The sequence below is a fragment of the Hyaena hyaena genome, unplaced genomic scaffold (genome assembly GCF_003009895.1).
Source record: "Hyaena hyaena isolate Hyena2069 unplaced genomic scaffold, ASM300989v1 scaffold_396, whole genome shotgun sequence".
In the NCBI taxonomy this organism is placed as follows: domain Eukaryota; kingdom Metazoa; phylum Chordata; class Mammalia; order Carnivora; family Hyaenidae; genus Hyaena; species Hyaena hyaena.
The window spans coordinates 425,213-441,233 of NW_024081027.1; the positions used below are offsets into that span (position 1 = coordinate 425,213).

Sequence of the window (16,021 nt, forward strand, 5' to 3'; positions counted from 1 at the left end):
GCATCGGGCTCTGTGCTGCCAGCTCAGAGCCTGGAGCCTGCTTCAGTCTGTGACTCCCTCTCTCTCTGACCCTCCCCTGTTCACGCTGTCTCTCTCTCTCAGAAATAAATTAAAAAAACATTTAAAAAAATAAATAAATAAAAAGCAAAGAGGGAGAGATCAGAAGGATGTCATCAGCAAAATTCAGACAGAGAGACCACAATACAAATGACAGAAGCAAGTCCCTCATCTATAAATCAGGACTAGTAAGGGGGCGCCTGGGTGGCTCAGTCGGTTAAGCGTCCAACTTCGGCTCAGGTCATGATCTCATGGTTTGTGGGTTCAAGCCCCGTGTGGGGCTCTGTGCTGACAGCTAGCTCAGAGCCTGGAGCCTGCTTCAGATTCTGTGTCTCCCTCTCTCTCTGACCCTCCCCTGCTCACGCTGTGTCTCTCTCTCTCAGAAATAAATAAAACATTAAAAAATTTAAAAATAAATGAAAAATAAAAAAATAAATCAGGGCTAGTAAGCTATGCCCACCTCCTAAGGTCATTATGAATACTATGACATGTCAAAGACTCCCGTTTCATAGAATGTTCTTGTCTTTTACATGCCATAATTTATTTAAGTTGGTACAGTTCCTCAAAAACTTAAAACACAGAATTACCATATGACCCAAGCAGTTGCATTTCTGGGTATGTACCGAAAAGGATGGAGACCAGGACCTAAACACGGATCTGTACATCCACGTTCATGGCAGGGACACCCACAACGGCCAACAAGTGGAAGCAATCCCGGTGTCCGCTGGCGGATGAACGGACAAATAGGAAGGAGACTGTCATATGATGTGCTCTTCCTCAGCCTTTTATCCAAAAGGAAATTCTAACACCTGCTATCATGTGGACGAACCTCGAAGACCTTATGCTCGATGAAATAAGCCAAACATGAAAATACTGTAGGATCCCGCTCACAGGTCCCCAGGTCCCCAGAGGAGTCCCGTCCACAGAGAGTAGATAGATGGTGGGAGCTGGGGGGAGGGGGGGGAGGGCAGGGGAGTCCGTGTTTCATGGGGACAGTTTGGGAAGATGGAAAGTTCTGGAGACAGATGGTGGGGGTGACTGCTCAACACTGAACGTACTTAAAGCCACTGAACTAACTTGAAAAATGGTCAACATGGCCAATTTAATGTGTTTATTTTACCATAAAAAAAAAAAAACAACTTAAGAATAGTGCCTAGCACTGAGTGAACATGCCGCCCTTATTAAATCACTGAAATCAGAGTAATTGAAATAGCATCACTGGACTGTGTGACCCACCCAAGGGGACAGTGTCGGGTCAATCTTGTTCCCTGGTTCGTGTCTCCAGCCTGATCCATCAAGAGGCTCAAGAAAGATTTGATCTCTAGGGGCGCCTGGGTGGCTTAGTCGGTTAAGCGTCCGACTTTCGCTTAGGTCATGATCTCGCGGTTCGTGGGTTCGAGCCCCGCGTCGGGCTCTGTGCTGACTGCCCGCTCAGAGCCTGGAGCCTGTTTCTGTCTGTGACTCCCTCTCTCTCTGACCCTCCCCTGCTCACGCTGTCTCTCTCTCTCTCTCTCCTAGAAATAAATAAAAAATATTAAAAAAAAAAAAGTTTTAAAAAAAGAAAGATTTGATCTCTGGACTACCTGAAACCTTCCAGGGTGCCTCATTACCTCACAGGTCCCACCTGAAGTCCCCACCCACTTTCTGCCCCCCTTCCCCACGCCCCACTGTCCAAATCGATTCAGCTTGAAATTGGGAGAGACTAGGCCTCCTTCTCTCCTGGCTCTTCTAGGGGTCAAGGGTATAAATGGCCTCATGCCAGAGGGTAGAGCTTCTAAAACAGCTGCAGGCACTCAGCTGAGGGGTGGGGACAAGGTGGGTCAGGTGGCCAGTGCAGGGATGGGGTGGGCGGGAGATAGCCAGGCTTCCCATATACTGGGAACAGGTCCTCAGGCCAGCTCTGCCCACAGGGACTAGGGCAGAAGCCGGATCCTGTGGAGAGGCAGAGAAACTCCAGGCCACCTGCCTCCCCTCTCAACGGGAGCACTCCTCCCCAGGGTCCTCCCACTGGGCCCTCCTCAAAGGTCAGTCTGGGATGGGGGGGGGGCTCTGGTATCACCAACAGCAGCCCCTCCCCTCTGTCCTCGCCGGGACACCAGGTGATGGGCAGGCGTGGGCAGCAGAGGGCAGGGATGACTGTCCAACCCCCAGGGCTGGGAAACGGGAGCAGTGGGTCAGCTCACCCGCCCCGCCCCTCCTGCCAGGAGGCACCCTCGGGTACTGGGCCAGGACATGTAATACACCCTGCAGCCACAGGGGCAGCTTGGGGAGGACATCCCCCCTCCCACCCGGGTCAAGGCCCCCGGGGTCCGCTCGGGGGGCCTCTGCACTGTCCTGCGCGGGGCTGGGGCCTGCTCTTCCAGCTCCCCGAGGGGCCGAGGGGCCGAGCCGGGGTGACGCAGCCCGCAGCAGGACGCGGGCGGCGAGGTGCCGTGGCCCGCGGGCCGCTGCCTGGCGGAGAGAAAGAACACAAAGGTGCAGCCGCAGGTTTCTGTACAGGAAGTCGGATTATACATTTTAGTAACGGGCTGAAGAAATGAGGCATCCGGGCAACAGTGCAGGGGCCACAGGGAGAATAAGAGATCGAGAGCTGGGGTTTGGCGTAAATCTTACAAAGTGTATAAAGAATCTGTGTTTCTCTACAATAACAAAAAACCAAAGGCTACAAGAGCGGTTGTATATACAAAACACGGAGATATTGCTTCACTTGCAACAGGTTCCTGACCAGACGGGAGACAAGACGGGGGGGGGGGGAAGGGGGGGCGGAGAGCGCGCTGCGTGCAAGGGGAAGGGGAGAGGAGAGGGGGTCTTCTCCCCGCATAAATCTACAGGCGGGAGCTGGAGTCGCGCACGCACGGGAGAGGTCGAAGGCGTGTGCCGGTGCGTGTGCCGCTGCTGGCTGTGCGTGGGGGGGGGGGGGGGGGGGGGGGGGGGGGGCAGGGGTGCCGAGAGCCAAGAGTGTCCGCCTGCCCCGGCCCCCTGGTGCCTTGCTCTTCGAGCATCAGCCCGGAAAGGGGTTCTGGAGGGGGACCGCGGGCCAGTTGGGCCAACTGGCCACAGAGGGACGGAGGCAATCTCTCCCCGGCCTCTGCCGTGGAAAACCGGAGAAGCCCGCTTGGGGCGCCCATCCTCCTCGCATCCGGCTGGCCCTCCCCGTCCCGCCAGATGTGCACCGAGACCCCAGAAGAGACGGGGGGAGGGGAGGGCTTCTGGCTTTCCTGGAGCGGCCGCACGCGCCGCCCACTCCTGTTCTTCCTGGGCCCGCGCCAGCCATGCGGAGCTCGGTGGGAGGGCAGGAGCCAGTCACCCGAGGGGCGGAGAGGGGAGGGCGGGAGGAGGGGGTGCGGGAGGAGGACGTGCACGCACGCTCGGGCGAGGCGTGGGGCGGTCACAGGTTCTGACAGCACTGCAGCTTGGTGGGCTTCTGTCCGTCGGTGGTGGGCGGCACGCTGATGTCCACCACGTTGTTGCCGGGGGACTCGTCGTGGGCTGCGCGGTCTGCGATCTGCTTCTGTGACACGATGCGGTAGATCTCTGCGGGGGGGGGGGGCAGGGATGAGTGCGCGGCACGCCCGACCCACAGCGACGCCCTCCCCGCCAGGGCTCATCTGGACCTCACGCCTTCAGAGGAGCACCCCCGAGGCTGAGCCCACAGCCACAGCCCACTGTGCCCATCGGGGCAAGGGGGACAGGGGCAGGTGGTGAGCTCCTGCAGGCCCCCACCCTCACCTCGTGCTGGCTGTGTGCTCGGCAAGGCGAGACCCGAATCTGGTCACAGATGTACCTCCCTGCCCGGCCTCTTCTCTTGTAAGATCAAAGGCCCCTCCTCCTCAGAATAAACTCCCAGAAGCCCAGACGCCCTGTGCCCCTGAGGCCACCTGCCTCCCCAGCTGCCTGAGCTGGCTGTTCTCTGGTTGAGCCAGCAGGGCCCCCCTGGAGAAGCTGGGTGCAGGGAGCAGCCGGGTGCAGGGAGAAGTTGGGTCAAGGGAGAAGCTGGGTCAAGGGAGAAGCTGGGTGCAGGGTGAAGCCGGGTGCGGGGAGAAGCCGGGTGCAGGAGAAGCCTGGTGAAGGGAGAAGCCGGGTGCAGGGAGAAGGTGGGTCAAGGGAGAAGCTGGATAGAAGGAGGGTCTCTAGGTCCTGAGTGCCAGCAGGGCCAGGGTCTGGCCTGATCCCATGGAATGTGCCATGTCTGTCCTCACATCCAGACTGGCTCACAGGTTTAAAAAATAAAGCCTCAGGGGCCATGTGCTGGAGCAGGCAACCCAAATGGCTGGTGCCCCCATCATGCCCGACCCCCGGGGGCATCCGGGGTCACCACCGTGGCCCCAGCCAGGCTCTGTGACGTCACCTGTGAGGATGTTCTTGAAAGCTTCCTCTACGTTGGTGGAATCCAAGGCCGAAGTCTCAATGAAAGACAAGTTGTTCTTTTCTGGAACAAAAAGAATATTGCCCAGGTGAGCGGGGAGGTAGTAGAGGGTGTGGCCCTGAACCCTCGCGGGGACCCTGCTTGCCTGGCCCAAGAAAAGAATGGCTGGGGCCAAAGAGAGGGGACTGAGACGCCCACTCGTCAGGAAGGGGAAGCTGGCGCCGAGGCCATGGGCACAGACAGGGAAGATGGCGGGGGCCCGGGTGAGGCTGCTGCCTGGCTTCCAGATGCTTCTCTGATGCCTCAGTCACAGTCCCACCTTCAGGAATGTGGCCCATGGGGAAAGCCCCGGGGCAGATGGCCCAGAGTGAAGCCCCAGCAGCCCCCGGCCACACCCGCTCCCGCCCGGCGCAACTCACCTGCAAAGGCGCGGGCCTCGTCAGTGGGCACGGCCCGCAGGTGGCGCAGGTCACTCTTGTTGCCCACCAGCATGATGACGATGTTGCTGTCAGCGTGGTCCCGCAGCTCCTTCAGCCAGCGTTCCACGTTCTCGTAGGTCAGGTGCTTGGCAATGTCATACACCAGCAGTGCGCCCACTGCACCGCGGTAGTACCTGTGGCACAGGGCCCGAGCCTGAGCCGACCGCCTGTGCCCTTCAGGGGCTCCCCGGGCTCCGTGGGCTGCAGCCATGGTGGCCTCACGGGAGACATCTGCATCCCAAGGTGCAGGCTCGGCTCCCCAGGTTCAGCTTGGGAATACGGGGCCAGAGGAAGTAGTCTGGGACCCAGGGTCAGAGGACACCCATGGGGCAGGTCACAAGAGGGGAGAAGGGGAGGGTCACTGCTGCACAAAAGCTCCGCTGCCCACCAGGGCTCGGCCAACCTGGCCACCAGGGAGGCTGATGGACACACACCCGCCCCGAGGGATGAAGGACAGGAGAAAGTGACCAGCGGAGAGAGAGTCCAGAGGACGCAGCTGACTGACAGTGAAGGTCTGGGAAGAGGCAGCCCCACTGGGGACCGGTGACCGGGGAGCACAGGGAGGCAAGGGGTACCAGGCCCGTGTGGGAGGACAGGACAGGTGCGGGATGGGGGGGCGGGGCTGGTGAGCGGCCACGGGGACCCAGGCCACTCCGGGGTAACAGCTCTCACCGAGCAGCCAGCTCCCAGCAAAACCACAGGGCCTATCAAGACTCCAGGGGTCCGAGACACCGCAGAACATGCCTACCCCAGGGTCACAGGGTGGCCGACACTGGGCACACTGGTCTTCCCAAGGGTCCCCTAGCTCCTGGGGGTCTTGCCCCTGCATCCTGGGCCCCTCCCTTCAGGGATATGCTCTCCCCTTCTCCTTGGCGTCTCCTACCCATCCTCCCCAGCGGCCCCGCACCCACAGCCGCCTGCAGCACCCCGGCCCTGTCGCTCACGCAGAGGTGATGGCACGGTAGCGCTCCTGGCCGGCGGTGTCCCAGATCTGCGCCTTGATGGTCTTGCCGTCCACCTGGATGCTGCGGGTGGCAAACTCCACGCCGATGGTGCTCTTGCTCTCCAGGTTGAACTCGTTGCGGGTGAAGCGCGATAGCAGGTTGCTCTTCCCCACGCCTGAGTCCCCGATGAGCACCACTTTGGGGGCAGGAGGGACACGGGTGAGACTCTGCGGGCCAGCGTCCCTGAGCCACGGCCTGTACACCACCCACGCCCACCTGCAGAACGGTTGGCAGCACCCGGGGTGCGGAGCCAACTGGAAAGCCGCAACGTCAGAACAGCCGGCGCCCGAGGCACCACATTTCCCAGGGCAGAAGCAAACAGGGGCTCAGGGCTTCCAGAAACACAGCCAGTGTGGACACCCCTGCTGTCTCTGGTCCTTGAGAGAAGAGCTGCCTCAGCTGCGGTGTAGGGACATAGACATTCTGGCAGGCAGAGAGGAGATCCCACTCTGAACCCCTGAACCTCCACAGCAGCTCGGTGGCCAAGAAAGCTCCAGGGCTGGGCAACCTTGGGCAAGTCACTTAACCTCTCTGGGCCGCATTTTTCCGCAAGAGGGGGACTCAAGGAGAAAAGGCAAGATCAGACCTCCGCTAGCACATGGCACGCTACAACAGGCAGGGGAGCGGTTATTACTACTACTCTTCCCCTCGGTTCTCACGCGCAGGGGTCTGTCTCTTGAGCTGTAAGTAACAGGAAGCGGGAAGCCTCACCCCCACGCCCACCCACTGCTTCCTTCTGGAGAGCCGCTGCAAGCAAATCCACATGGCCCCAGCACAGTCACGGCTGGCTCCTGCGGAACAGGAATGTGCCCTCTGGATGCAGCTGGGAAGGGACAGAGCCTGCCGCCCCCACGCCCCCAGAGGCGGCCCTTTCTGCAGAGATGTCCAGAGCTAGAGCCGTCCTGAGCAGGGCAGAGCAGCCCTTCCCGTCTCTGCCTTTATCCCTCTCTTTCTCAAATTTCCTGCCCCGGCCACAGAAGCATTGCCGGTAGGGGCCAAGGCACCCCAGGCCCTGTGGTAGGGCCACATGGGATGGTCTAGGAGGCGCCTGAGCCCAAGAGGCTGTCCTTAGACCCAGGGCACACTGGAGTCTCACGTCTGTGTGCACAGTGTGTGTGTCACATAGGCACGCGCGGCTATATATGCAACGTAGAACAAACAAAACACGACTGTTTGACCAGAGACCCCAGCAGAAAGCACACGGGCCCCCACGTGTGGGCCTTGGGCTCTGGCACCCAAGGGTGGGTCTGTCCAGTGGAAAGCCATGGGAGCTGTAGGCTTGGTCATCCCCAGCCCCAGTTAAAAGGTTTTCCTGGGGCGCCTGGGTGGCTCAGTCGGTTAAGCATCCGACTTCAGCTCAGGTCATGATCTCACAGTTCATGGGTTCGAGGCCCACGTCGGGCTCTGTGCTGACAGCTCAGAACCTGGAGCCTGTCTTCAGATTCTGTGTCTCCCTCTCTCTCTGACCCTCCCCTGCTCACGCTGCCATATTGTCTCTCTCTCTCTCAGAAATAGATAAAACATTAAAAAAATTTAAAAGGTTTTCCTCAGTGGGAAGTTGTATATGCGTATGCCCAAGCTCCCACGGCTTCTGACCCACGTCACTGCCCCCACTCTGGTCCATGACACTGGGTCTCTCCAGAGCCCTGGTGGTTAAGCTCACACCAACAGGCTGTTTTTCTGAAGGCCACCAGAGGGCGCCCATGAGCTCCCAAGTCAGGTCCCACCCTCCTCTGCCCTCAGCCTTCCAGGGCGCCCACCTCCCTGGGGTAGAAGTCCCAAGTCCAGGCCCATCCACTTGCACACTTGCCCCGTGCTCTCCCTCCCCTCCTCCCTCTCTCCCACTCTGCTCCAGCCACACAGGCCTCCTCGTCAGGACTAGGAGATATACAGGGCCACGACGCACCTTGCCTGGACCATCTGTCCCCAGTCCCCACCTGGTATCTGCCCTCCTCTCCTCCACGTGGTATGGCACTCGACCAGGGAGGCCCTCGCTGCCATCCTCTTAAAAGCCCACTCCCTGCCTTTCCTCCCCAGCTCTCCCCACTCTCTCACTCCAGCCTTCACTTATTTATTTCTTCCCGTTGGGCCACAAGGGCAGGCACCTCGGTCTCCTTCCCTGCTGTGTCCCCAGGACCTGGTGCCACTCCCAGCACACAGGAAGCAGCTGATCCATGCCTGCCGAATAAGCAAATGCCAAGGCGGCCAGTGGAGCCTCCCAGCCCATGCCCCCCACCCCTGCCCCCGGAAGATGCCCAGGTTACCATCGTCAGGCCACAGGTGAGGAGGAGGCAGACAAGGAACCCAGGACCCAGCACCCTCTCTCGGCCAGTCGCTTTTGAGCCAAGAGCACGAAGAACAAGAAGAATGTTTAATGAGTCTAGAAAGCCGCTGACAGGGTGCCTGGGGGGCTCAGTCAGTTAAGTGTCCGACTTTGGCTCAGGTCATGACCTCACGGTTTGCGGGTTCAAGCCCCGCGTCAGGCTCTGTGCTGTGTAGCCTGTTTCGGATTCTGTGTCTCCCTCTCACTCTGCCCCTCCCCCACTTGTGCTCTGTCTCTCAAAAATGAATAAACGTTCAAGAAAAAATAATAATAAAGCCCACCTCACACACATCTCACGTAACCTTTCCAGGTTAGGAACCAAGAGAACACCAGGCCCAACACATGGGAGCCCATGCCTGTTTGCAGGCTCGCCCCTACCTGCCAACCATGCTCACCAGATGGTGACTCGCCCAGGGCCACCTGGCTGGAAAGGTGCCCATCAGGATTTGGACCCTCGTCTTCTGTGTCCGGGGCTGAGCTCAGGGATCTGGAGCAGGGTTGGGGGAGGGGGTGGGCAGCGGCCTCGTGGACCTTGGAGTAGCTGGCAAACTCCTGCTCATCCTTCAAAACCCTTCAGGTCAGGCCTCGCCTCTCCCCTCAAACCACCATGTGGCCTGGCCAGACACCTGTGATAACAGGGCCACTGTTCTGTTGTGACACTGTGGGTGCCCAAGGGAAGACTGCGAGCGGACTTCAGAGAAAGGTGGAAAGAAGGGGGACGGACATGGGCCTGTGGCTGTCAACCATGCTGTGGGGCCCACCGCCTACACTCCCAAGCCCTCCCCTCCTTCCTGCGCGGCCGTGGGGACCTGGCCAAGGCTGGAGAGGTATGCTCATGATTTTTATGCCCTGAGGAACAGAACAGGAAATGAGCAGGAAGGTCCCTTTTGGGACCTGTCCTGTGTCCCCACCTCTACTGCTCCCTCCCTTCCCCGCCTTGGCACAACTACACAACTTCAGAGTCCCCTTGGCCCCATCCACTCTGCCCTGGCCTAGGCAACAATCCCCTCAGCCCCTCGGGCCAGGCTCAGCCCTAAAGGCTTTGTGACTGCGTTCTCAGGGCCACCTCGGGGACAAATGTTTGTATTATCATTCCCCTTGGAGGCTGGGGACACTCAACCCAGAGTGACCAAGTTCCTGGTCAGGGGACCCCAGTGAGAAAGGGGAGGCCAGAGTAGGATGAGAGCCGCCGGCCACTGCCCAGACGAGCGACGGGAAGGCCAGGCTGCTTGGACAGTCGCTGGCACATGGTGCCCGATGCGGAGAGGTGGCCGGTGGGGCAGCGGCTAGGCTGGCCCCCTTGTGCAGGCCGGGAATGAGAACGGCATTGTCCTGGGCACAAGTGATCTGTTGTCCTAGGAAAATAAAGGGCCCTTGAGGACACAGCCCGCAGAATTGCCACAGAAGTTGGTAGCATCACCGGCCAGGGAAATGGCCTCCCTGGACGTGCCATTTGGCTGGCAGAGCAGGCGAGCCCAGTTGGCAAAAACAAAGAGCTGGCACCTTCTAAAGCCCAGGGTCCTCTGATGTGCCCCACGATAGCGTGGCAGCCCTGGAGCCTCCACTGGGGCCACTTGTGGCTGGCCCCTCTACTCCAGGAAGAGCAGGACCCTGCCTCTCCTGCAGGAAGATAGCCCTGACCATCCCAGGCCCCAGGGACTGGCACTTGGGGGCAATCTTGCCACAGCCATATCCTGAGGCATCAAAGCAGGGGACAGACAGGTGCCCAAAGCCAGGACACAGGCGAGGCCACTCACTATTTGCCAATGGGGGAAGATGGAGTGCCTGGGTCCTTACCAGTGGGTCTGGCGGGAACCCTGCCCGGGCTAGGGAGCCAGGAGGCTGCCTCGGGAGCACTCAGCAGAGGGGTGTGAGCACTGGCCTGTTCCCTGGATGCCGGCTGCTACTCTTCCCTCGCCCGCTTTCCCAAAAGGACTTGAAGATGACCCAGGGGTAGACAAAGCCCGGAGGACTAGGTCCTGGGCTGCCTCCGCGGCTTCCCACTTCCCACGTCCTCACGGACCAGGTGAGTGGCCAGGGGCCCTAGGAAGTTGTCGGTGGCCCTTGGGGACACAGCTGCTCCCACTGTGGATCCCGCTGCCTGGTCTACCAGAAGAGAGGTCAGAGGTGGCCCCCAGGGATTGATCCGGAGAATGGGAAAACAATCCGTGGCCCACAGCATAAAATGTTAGCGGGGTAAACGTGCGGATCTATAATTAGGTACAAATAAACAGCCTACTCCTGCGGGAGGAGGGGAACGTGCAGTGAGGAAAACACCCAGGGGCAATCTACTTGGTCTTGGAGGTCAAGGGAGCCAGCATGGGATGTGGCTGCCAACATAACCAAGGCAGGGGTGGGAGGGCTAACCAGGGGCCAGTGTCACAGGCAAGAAGCGTGGCCCCTCTGTGCCAAGGGGAAGGGCCAGAAGGTGACTAAAGCCTGGGGGAGGCTGAGCACAGGGGTGGGGGCAGGAGGATCACTGCCACCCTCCCCCCCGATGGGGGCCCCCTCCCACCAGGCAGCAGGGCTGGGGAGCCTCGAGGTCAGAAAGTTGGCCCCGGGGAGGGGGAGGGGGCACCTGGGTGGCTCAGTCACTTAAGCATCTGACTCTTCGTTTTGGCTCAGGTCATGATCTCACTGTTTGTGAGTTCAAGCCCAGTGCTGGGTCTGTGCATACGGCATGAAGCCTGCTTAGGATTCTCTCTCTCTCTCTCTCTCTCTCTCAAAAATAAACAAACATTTGATTAAAAAACAACAACAAACAAAGTTGGCCCTTGTCATCCCTCTCGCGCAGTCTCCCTGTGGACCCTTGTCGAAGGCGCAGACCTGCCCCTTGGCAGGCCACAGGGGTCTTAGGAGGGTCCAGTGCAAGAGCATATTCACATCTGTCTCAGCTGTCTTGTCACTGGCAAGTGATGTGGCACCGGGTGGCCTGCCTGCTGGCTTCTCTCCTTCCTCCTGTACGTGCCAAGCCCACCCAGTTTCCTTTTCCCATTTAAGTGAGTGAGACGCGGAGTGCGCGGAGTGGATTTAAAGAGACACATGAAAAGACAGCAGGGAGACCGCCAGCAAGGCCTCCAGGTGGGCCGGAGGTCTCTGATGACCACAGTTTGGGAAACCATGACCTTGTGGGTTAGACTTTCACTTCTAGCTCTGCTTGGCAAGGTCAGCAGGGCACCTGCCAGCTCAGGAAACGAGGCTAGTTGGGGAGGAGGGCAGGGCAGGCAGCCCCCGCCCCCACCCCCACTCTGTGCCAATCGCCGCAGAAGCCAGATCTGGGTTTCCAGGAAGCGCGCAGCCGCCCCACTGCCCCTGACCCAGTAACTGTACTTCTGGAAACAGACTTCAAAGAAATAACTCAAAGGGCACAGGATGCCTGGGAAAAACATTGAGCTGAGTTATTTATAACAGCGAGTGCTTGAAAACAACAAGTGGGGAAGGCCCATCAAAACCTGGAGGTGACTCCTGGGGAAACGCCCCCTGCCCTGGGGGTCCTCCCCCCCAATCCGGGTGGGTGACCAGCCAGGGCCTGGGGATCAGCGGCCTCCAGGCATGAGCTGCAGCAGGATGGAGTCGGGTCCACGTGTCGCCGTCCCCAAAGCCCAGACAGAGCTTCCTGGGCCCCTAACCTGGCCCCCTAATCCTGGGGCCCACGGTGCTGTGTGACAACTCTGGGCCTCTGCATGGGCCCTCCCCCAGCCCAGAAGCATCTCACCACATAGATATCCCAGGTAGGGATTGCTCCACCTGGCTCTCCACAGCCCCAAGGTCCCCAGGCTCCCTGGCCCAACGGGTTAGATGATATCACACACTACCACATACACGATGGTCAGCGATGGACGTAAACTGCACTCCCAGGGATCGCCAGGCTTCCCCAACAAGGGGAAGATGCCAACAGCTAGTGTGGGAGGCAGACCCTCATGCGGCAGGACAAATGTGCCTCACGGGGGCCCAGGGTTAGCTATCAAGGGCAACACTGTCGGCCAGGGAGCCCAGGATGTCGGCCAAAGCCCAGGTTGGCAATGTGAAGCCAGTGACTCTTAAATCACTGCACAACGCCAGCGATGTGGACGGCGGAAGTCTTCCCGGTTGAGCCACGAGCTGAGAGCTAGGCCAGCCATGGCTGCCTGACCTGCCAAGGCCGCATTTGAGTGAGGCTCTAGAGCCCTCTGTCCCTCAGGCAGGGAAGATCCTCCAGCAGGTTGGCGGAAGGCAAGCTCATCAGTGCACGTGTGTTGGGGGAGGTGGTCGGACAGGCTTATTAGCCCCATATATACTCCTTAGGTGGTAAACCCCACAGCTGACCTGGGCTCAAATCCTGCTCCAACACGTGCCCTCTCTATCTGGGTCTCGATTTCCAGGTCTCTGTGGAGAGAGGATGGATAATATCGACGACCTCACAGGGTTGGGATGAGCACTGCAATGGATTCGTGTGCGGCAAGTACCTGGGAAACGGCGGGTACTTCGAGAGTTCTATTAAGAGTTCTGAGAGTTCAACCACATGTGTTGCGGTTAGCCACCAAGCCTGGCACACGGAGTCCCTCCGCCAGGCGCCTCTCCGAGCAGTTCTGGGTCAGCATCCCACTCCAGGGCTCGCGATCACACACCTCAACCCCTCCCTTGCCCTCTCTTCCCGCCCCCAGACATGTTGCCACCAATGAGGGCTGGCTCCTCCCACTCCGTGAGAGCACCACCCCCACCTGCCCCCTCCCAGCCCACTTCTTGGACACGCCCACCACAGCCTAGCCCCGCCTCCTGCGGCCCCGCCCCCGACACGAATGGAGCTTTCCACCCAGCCCGGCCCGCCAAACTCAGGGGAGGCCCCGCTCCCGGAGGCCCCGCCCCTAACGGCCTCTCCCACCGCTACGGGCCCCACCCCCTCCAGGCCCCAGCCCCGCCTCGGCGCATCCAAGGCCCCCAAGGGCCTCCCTGGGCCGCCGGTCCGGTCCGCCAAGCTGACTGAGCCCAGACTGCCTTGGCCTTCCCGGCTGCCTGACCCGCCGGGCCCCAAGTCCCGGGCTCCGGCCTGGGCCCAGCGGCCTGGAGCGCAGCCCCGGCTCGCCACCTCGCCGTCGTCCCCTCGCCCGTCTGTGTCCCACCGACCGCACCTTTGAATAGGTAGTCGTACTCGTCGTCCCGGGTCCCCATTGTCCTGGCGCTTCCGGCGGGATCGGCGACTCCGCAGCCCCACCACAAACACCCGACGGGGGCGGAGCCGGCACCGCGCAGAGCGGCGGCTGAATGACCAATAAGAGGCGGGTAGCGTAGCGACCGGCACCCAGGGCAACCAATTACAGGAGGAAGCAGAGCCTCAGGGGTGGGCGCTGCCTGGGATCCACCCCTCTCGCCCTCGGTCTCCTGGAGAAAGGCGGAAGGAATGCGGACCTTTCTGAAGTGACGGCCCCGTCAGCCTATCAGAGGTGGGCTCTGGAAGGCGGGGCGGAAGACTGTAAGAATGAAACAGATTGATGGAGCGAATAACCAATGAGAGGCCTGATTCAGACGGTCGCGGAGTACCAGAGGACCTGTCCAGGAAGGGAAATGGGGCTACGTCCAGGTGATGTTACGCTATTTAACGTCCCAATGACGTCATAGGTCACTACGCGCTGCTCAGCCTCCTCCGCCCTAGTAAATGACCGTTTCCGGGGGCCTCTGAGCTGGTGGGGGAGGGGGGATTTCCACCTTGTGTTGCCCTCATCTCTCATGATTGGGTTTCCATCACTACGTTTGTGAGTCATTAAGATACCCCTGTACCTCGGTTTTCTCTGCTACATAACGGAGGAAACTCACCTCCTGGAATCTTTTGAGGACAACTAGATCAGTTCCCTAAACACATAGTAAGTCAGCCATCCACTTTCTGTCATTAAGTCTTTAACAAATGTTTATCAAATCCTTCCTGGACATCAGACTCTCTCCAACATGACCTCCCCTTCTCTAAACCCTCGCCTTGTTTGTTTGTTTTTTTTGCGTCCCCACCTCCCCACCCCCAGGGTTTATCACTACCTGACATTAGATTATCTATTTTTGGGGGTGTCTGGCGGGCCCAGTTGGTGGAGCCTATGACTCTTGGTCTTGAGGTGGGGAGTTTGGGCCCCGCGATAAACGTAGAACTTATTAAAAAAAAAAAAAAGATTTTGTATTTCTTTTTCTTGATCCAGTAATCTCTTTAGTGTCCTGCCTGCAGAACGTCAGCCCCATGAAGGCAAGGACTGTCTGTCACTGTTGGTGCTGTGTCCCCAGGGCTCAATATATAATTGATCAGTGATGAATACTGTAACCAGAGAGCTCTGTGCTAGTTATTTTATTATAACCATAATTGTAATCATAATTGCTTCCTAGGCCTCATCCCTGGGTTGCCCAACAGGCATCTCAGACACTAATTTGGTCTCTTTTTCTATGTGTCCTCCTCCCCCTGTGACTCCGTTCTCCCCACACACACACCCCCCACCTCCATTCCGTTCCAATACCCATCTCACAGCCAAAGGTCATGGACTCCTCTCTTCTCATCTCTTAGTCCCTTACTTCTTCCTCCCCTCCTTTCCCTCAGTTGCCTTATTCTGTTCCTCTTCCCTCATAAATTTCTGACCACTTACTCCCTCAATCCTGGCCCCATCGTTAGTGCCTGGACCAGTACAGTTGTCTGTCCCCAGATCTCCCTGCTCTGCCCTCACCCCACATTGTCTTTTCTTTCTATAGCAGTCAAAGAATCCTTCCCCCCCCCCCCATTAAGCTCTTCACCCAACATGGGGCCCGAACTCACCACACTGAGATCAAGAGTCATATATTCTACCGACTGAGCCAAGCAGGCACTCCAGTCAGAGCATTCTTTTCTTTTCTTTTTTAAAGTTTATTTATTTGAGAGAGAGAGAGTGCACTTGCAATCAGGAGAGGGAGAGAGAGAGGGAGAGAAAGAATCCCAAGAAGGCTCCATAGGGGGCTCAAACTCACAAACCCAAACGGGAGATCATGACCTGAGCCAAAATCAAGAGTCGGATGCTTAACTGCCTGAGCCACCCAGAGCTGTCTTTTAAAACATAAATCAGATTGTCTCGCTCCCCTGTTTAAAAATCTTTTGGTTCTTCCTTTAGTAAACATTTACTAAGCACGGACTAAGTGCCAGGTAGTGCTCTAGGTGCTAGGGATGCGGTATTGAATAAGACAAAGTCCCAGCTCTCACAGAGGGGACAGTCTGCTGGAGTCAGGCAGACAAAAAACCAGTGAACCACATGTGTAAAGGTAGTTTCAGGATGGGAGGCATGCAGTGAGGAGAGTAACTTACATTATGGGATCGTGGTGCTCCTTAGCTAGGGACCCAGGGAAGGGATCCTGGAGCACGGGGCATTGGCCCTAAGTTTGGGGAAAGGGGAGGAAGTGGTGGGAACAGCATTTTAGGGGGACACAACAGCAAGTGAGAGAAACTCGGATGGATCTGAACAGTCAGATGGCCATGGTCGCTGGAGAGTTGGATCCAGGGACCAAGAGATCAGAGGGGGTGAAAAAGTGAGACCGGAAGCCAGACCAGAGTGGACCCTCCCAGGCTTGGTCAGCAAGCTCCTGGGCAGCGGGCTTGAAGACCTACACATTCCTGCTCAAACCCCCTCCCCCACCCTCCACCAGGTCCCCATCCTAACTTCCTGCCCAAATGCTGCAGGCAGGGGGCGCTGTGCACTGGTTCCCCAGTGAGCTTCACTTTCTCACAAGGTCACTAGGCTTTTGATGTGCCCTCTTCCTGGAATGCTATCTCCCTCTCCGACCTTCCTGGTAGAATTTTCACCCTTCTCTGAAAACTGCC

The 16,021-nt window shown here is 58.6% G+C and overlaps 1 protein-coding gene across 1 annotated transcript; it reads right to left on the bottom strand.

The window, feature by feature from the left end:
* Positions 1 to 2,545: 2,545 nt before the first annotated feature.
* Positions 2,546 to 13,458, bottom strand: RAB11B (RAB11B, member RAS oncogene family). Its single transcript, XM_039251622.1, has 5 exons — positions 13,338 to 13,458; positions 5,847 to 6,042; positions 4,843 to 5,036; positions 4,406 to 4,486; positions 2,546 to 3,591 (listed from the first exon to the last, which is right to left on the bottom strand). Exons 1-5 carry the CDS (start codon positions 13,375 to 13,377, stop codon positions 3,446 to 3,448), a joined length of 657 nt encoding a protein of 218 aa, XP_039107553.1. The 5' UTR covers positions 13,378 to 13,458; the 3' UTR covers positions 2,546 to 3,445.
* Positions 13,459 to 16,021: the final 2,563 nt, after the last annotated feature.

What these genes read in the sequence shown, in the direction of transcription:
- RAB11B (XM_039251622.1), bottom strand. Translation starts at nt 13,377, where the DNA reads ATGGGGACCCGGGACGACGAGTACGACTACCTATTCAAAG. An exon ending in GTACGACTACCTATTCAAAG is followed by an intron (nt 6,043 to 13,337) that starts GTGCGGTCGGTG and finishes CTGCCCCCAAAG; the next exon opens with TGGTGCTCATCGGGGACTCA. An exon ending in TTTCAAGAACATCCTCACAG is followed by an intron (nt 3,592 to 4,405) that starts GTGACGTCACAG and finishes CCCCCCCCGCAG; the next exon opens with AGATCTACCGCATCGTGTCA.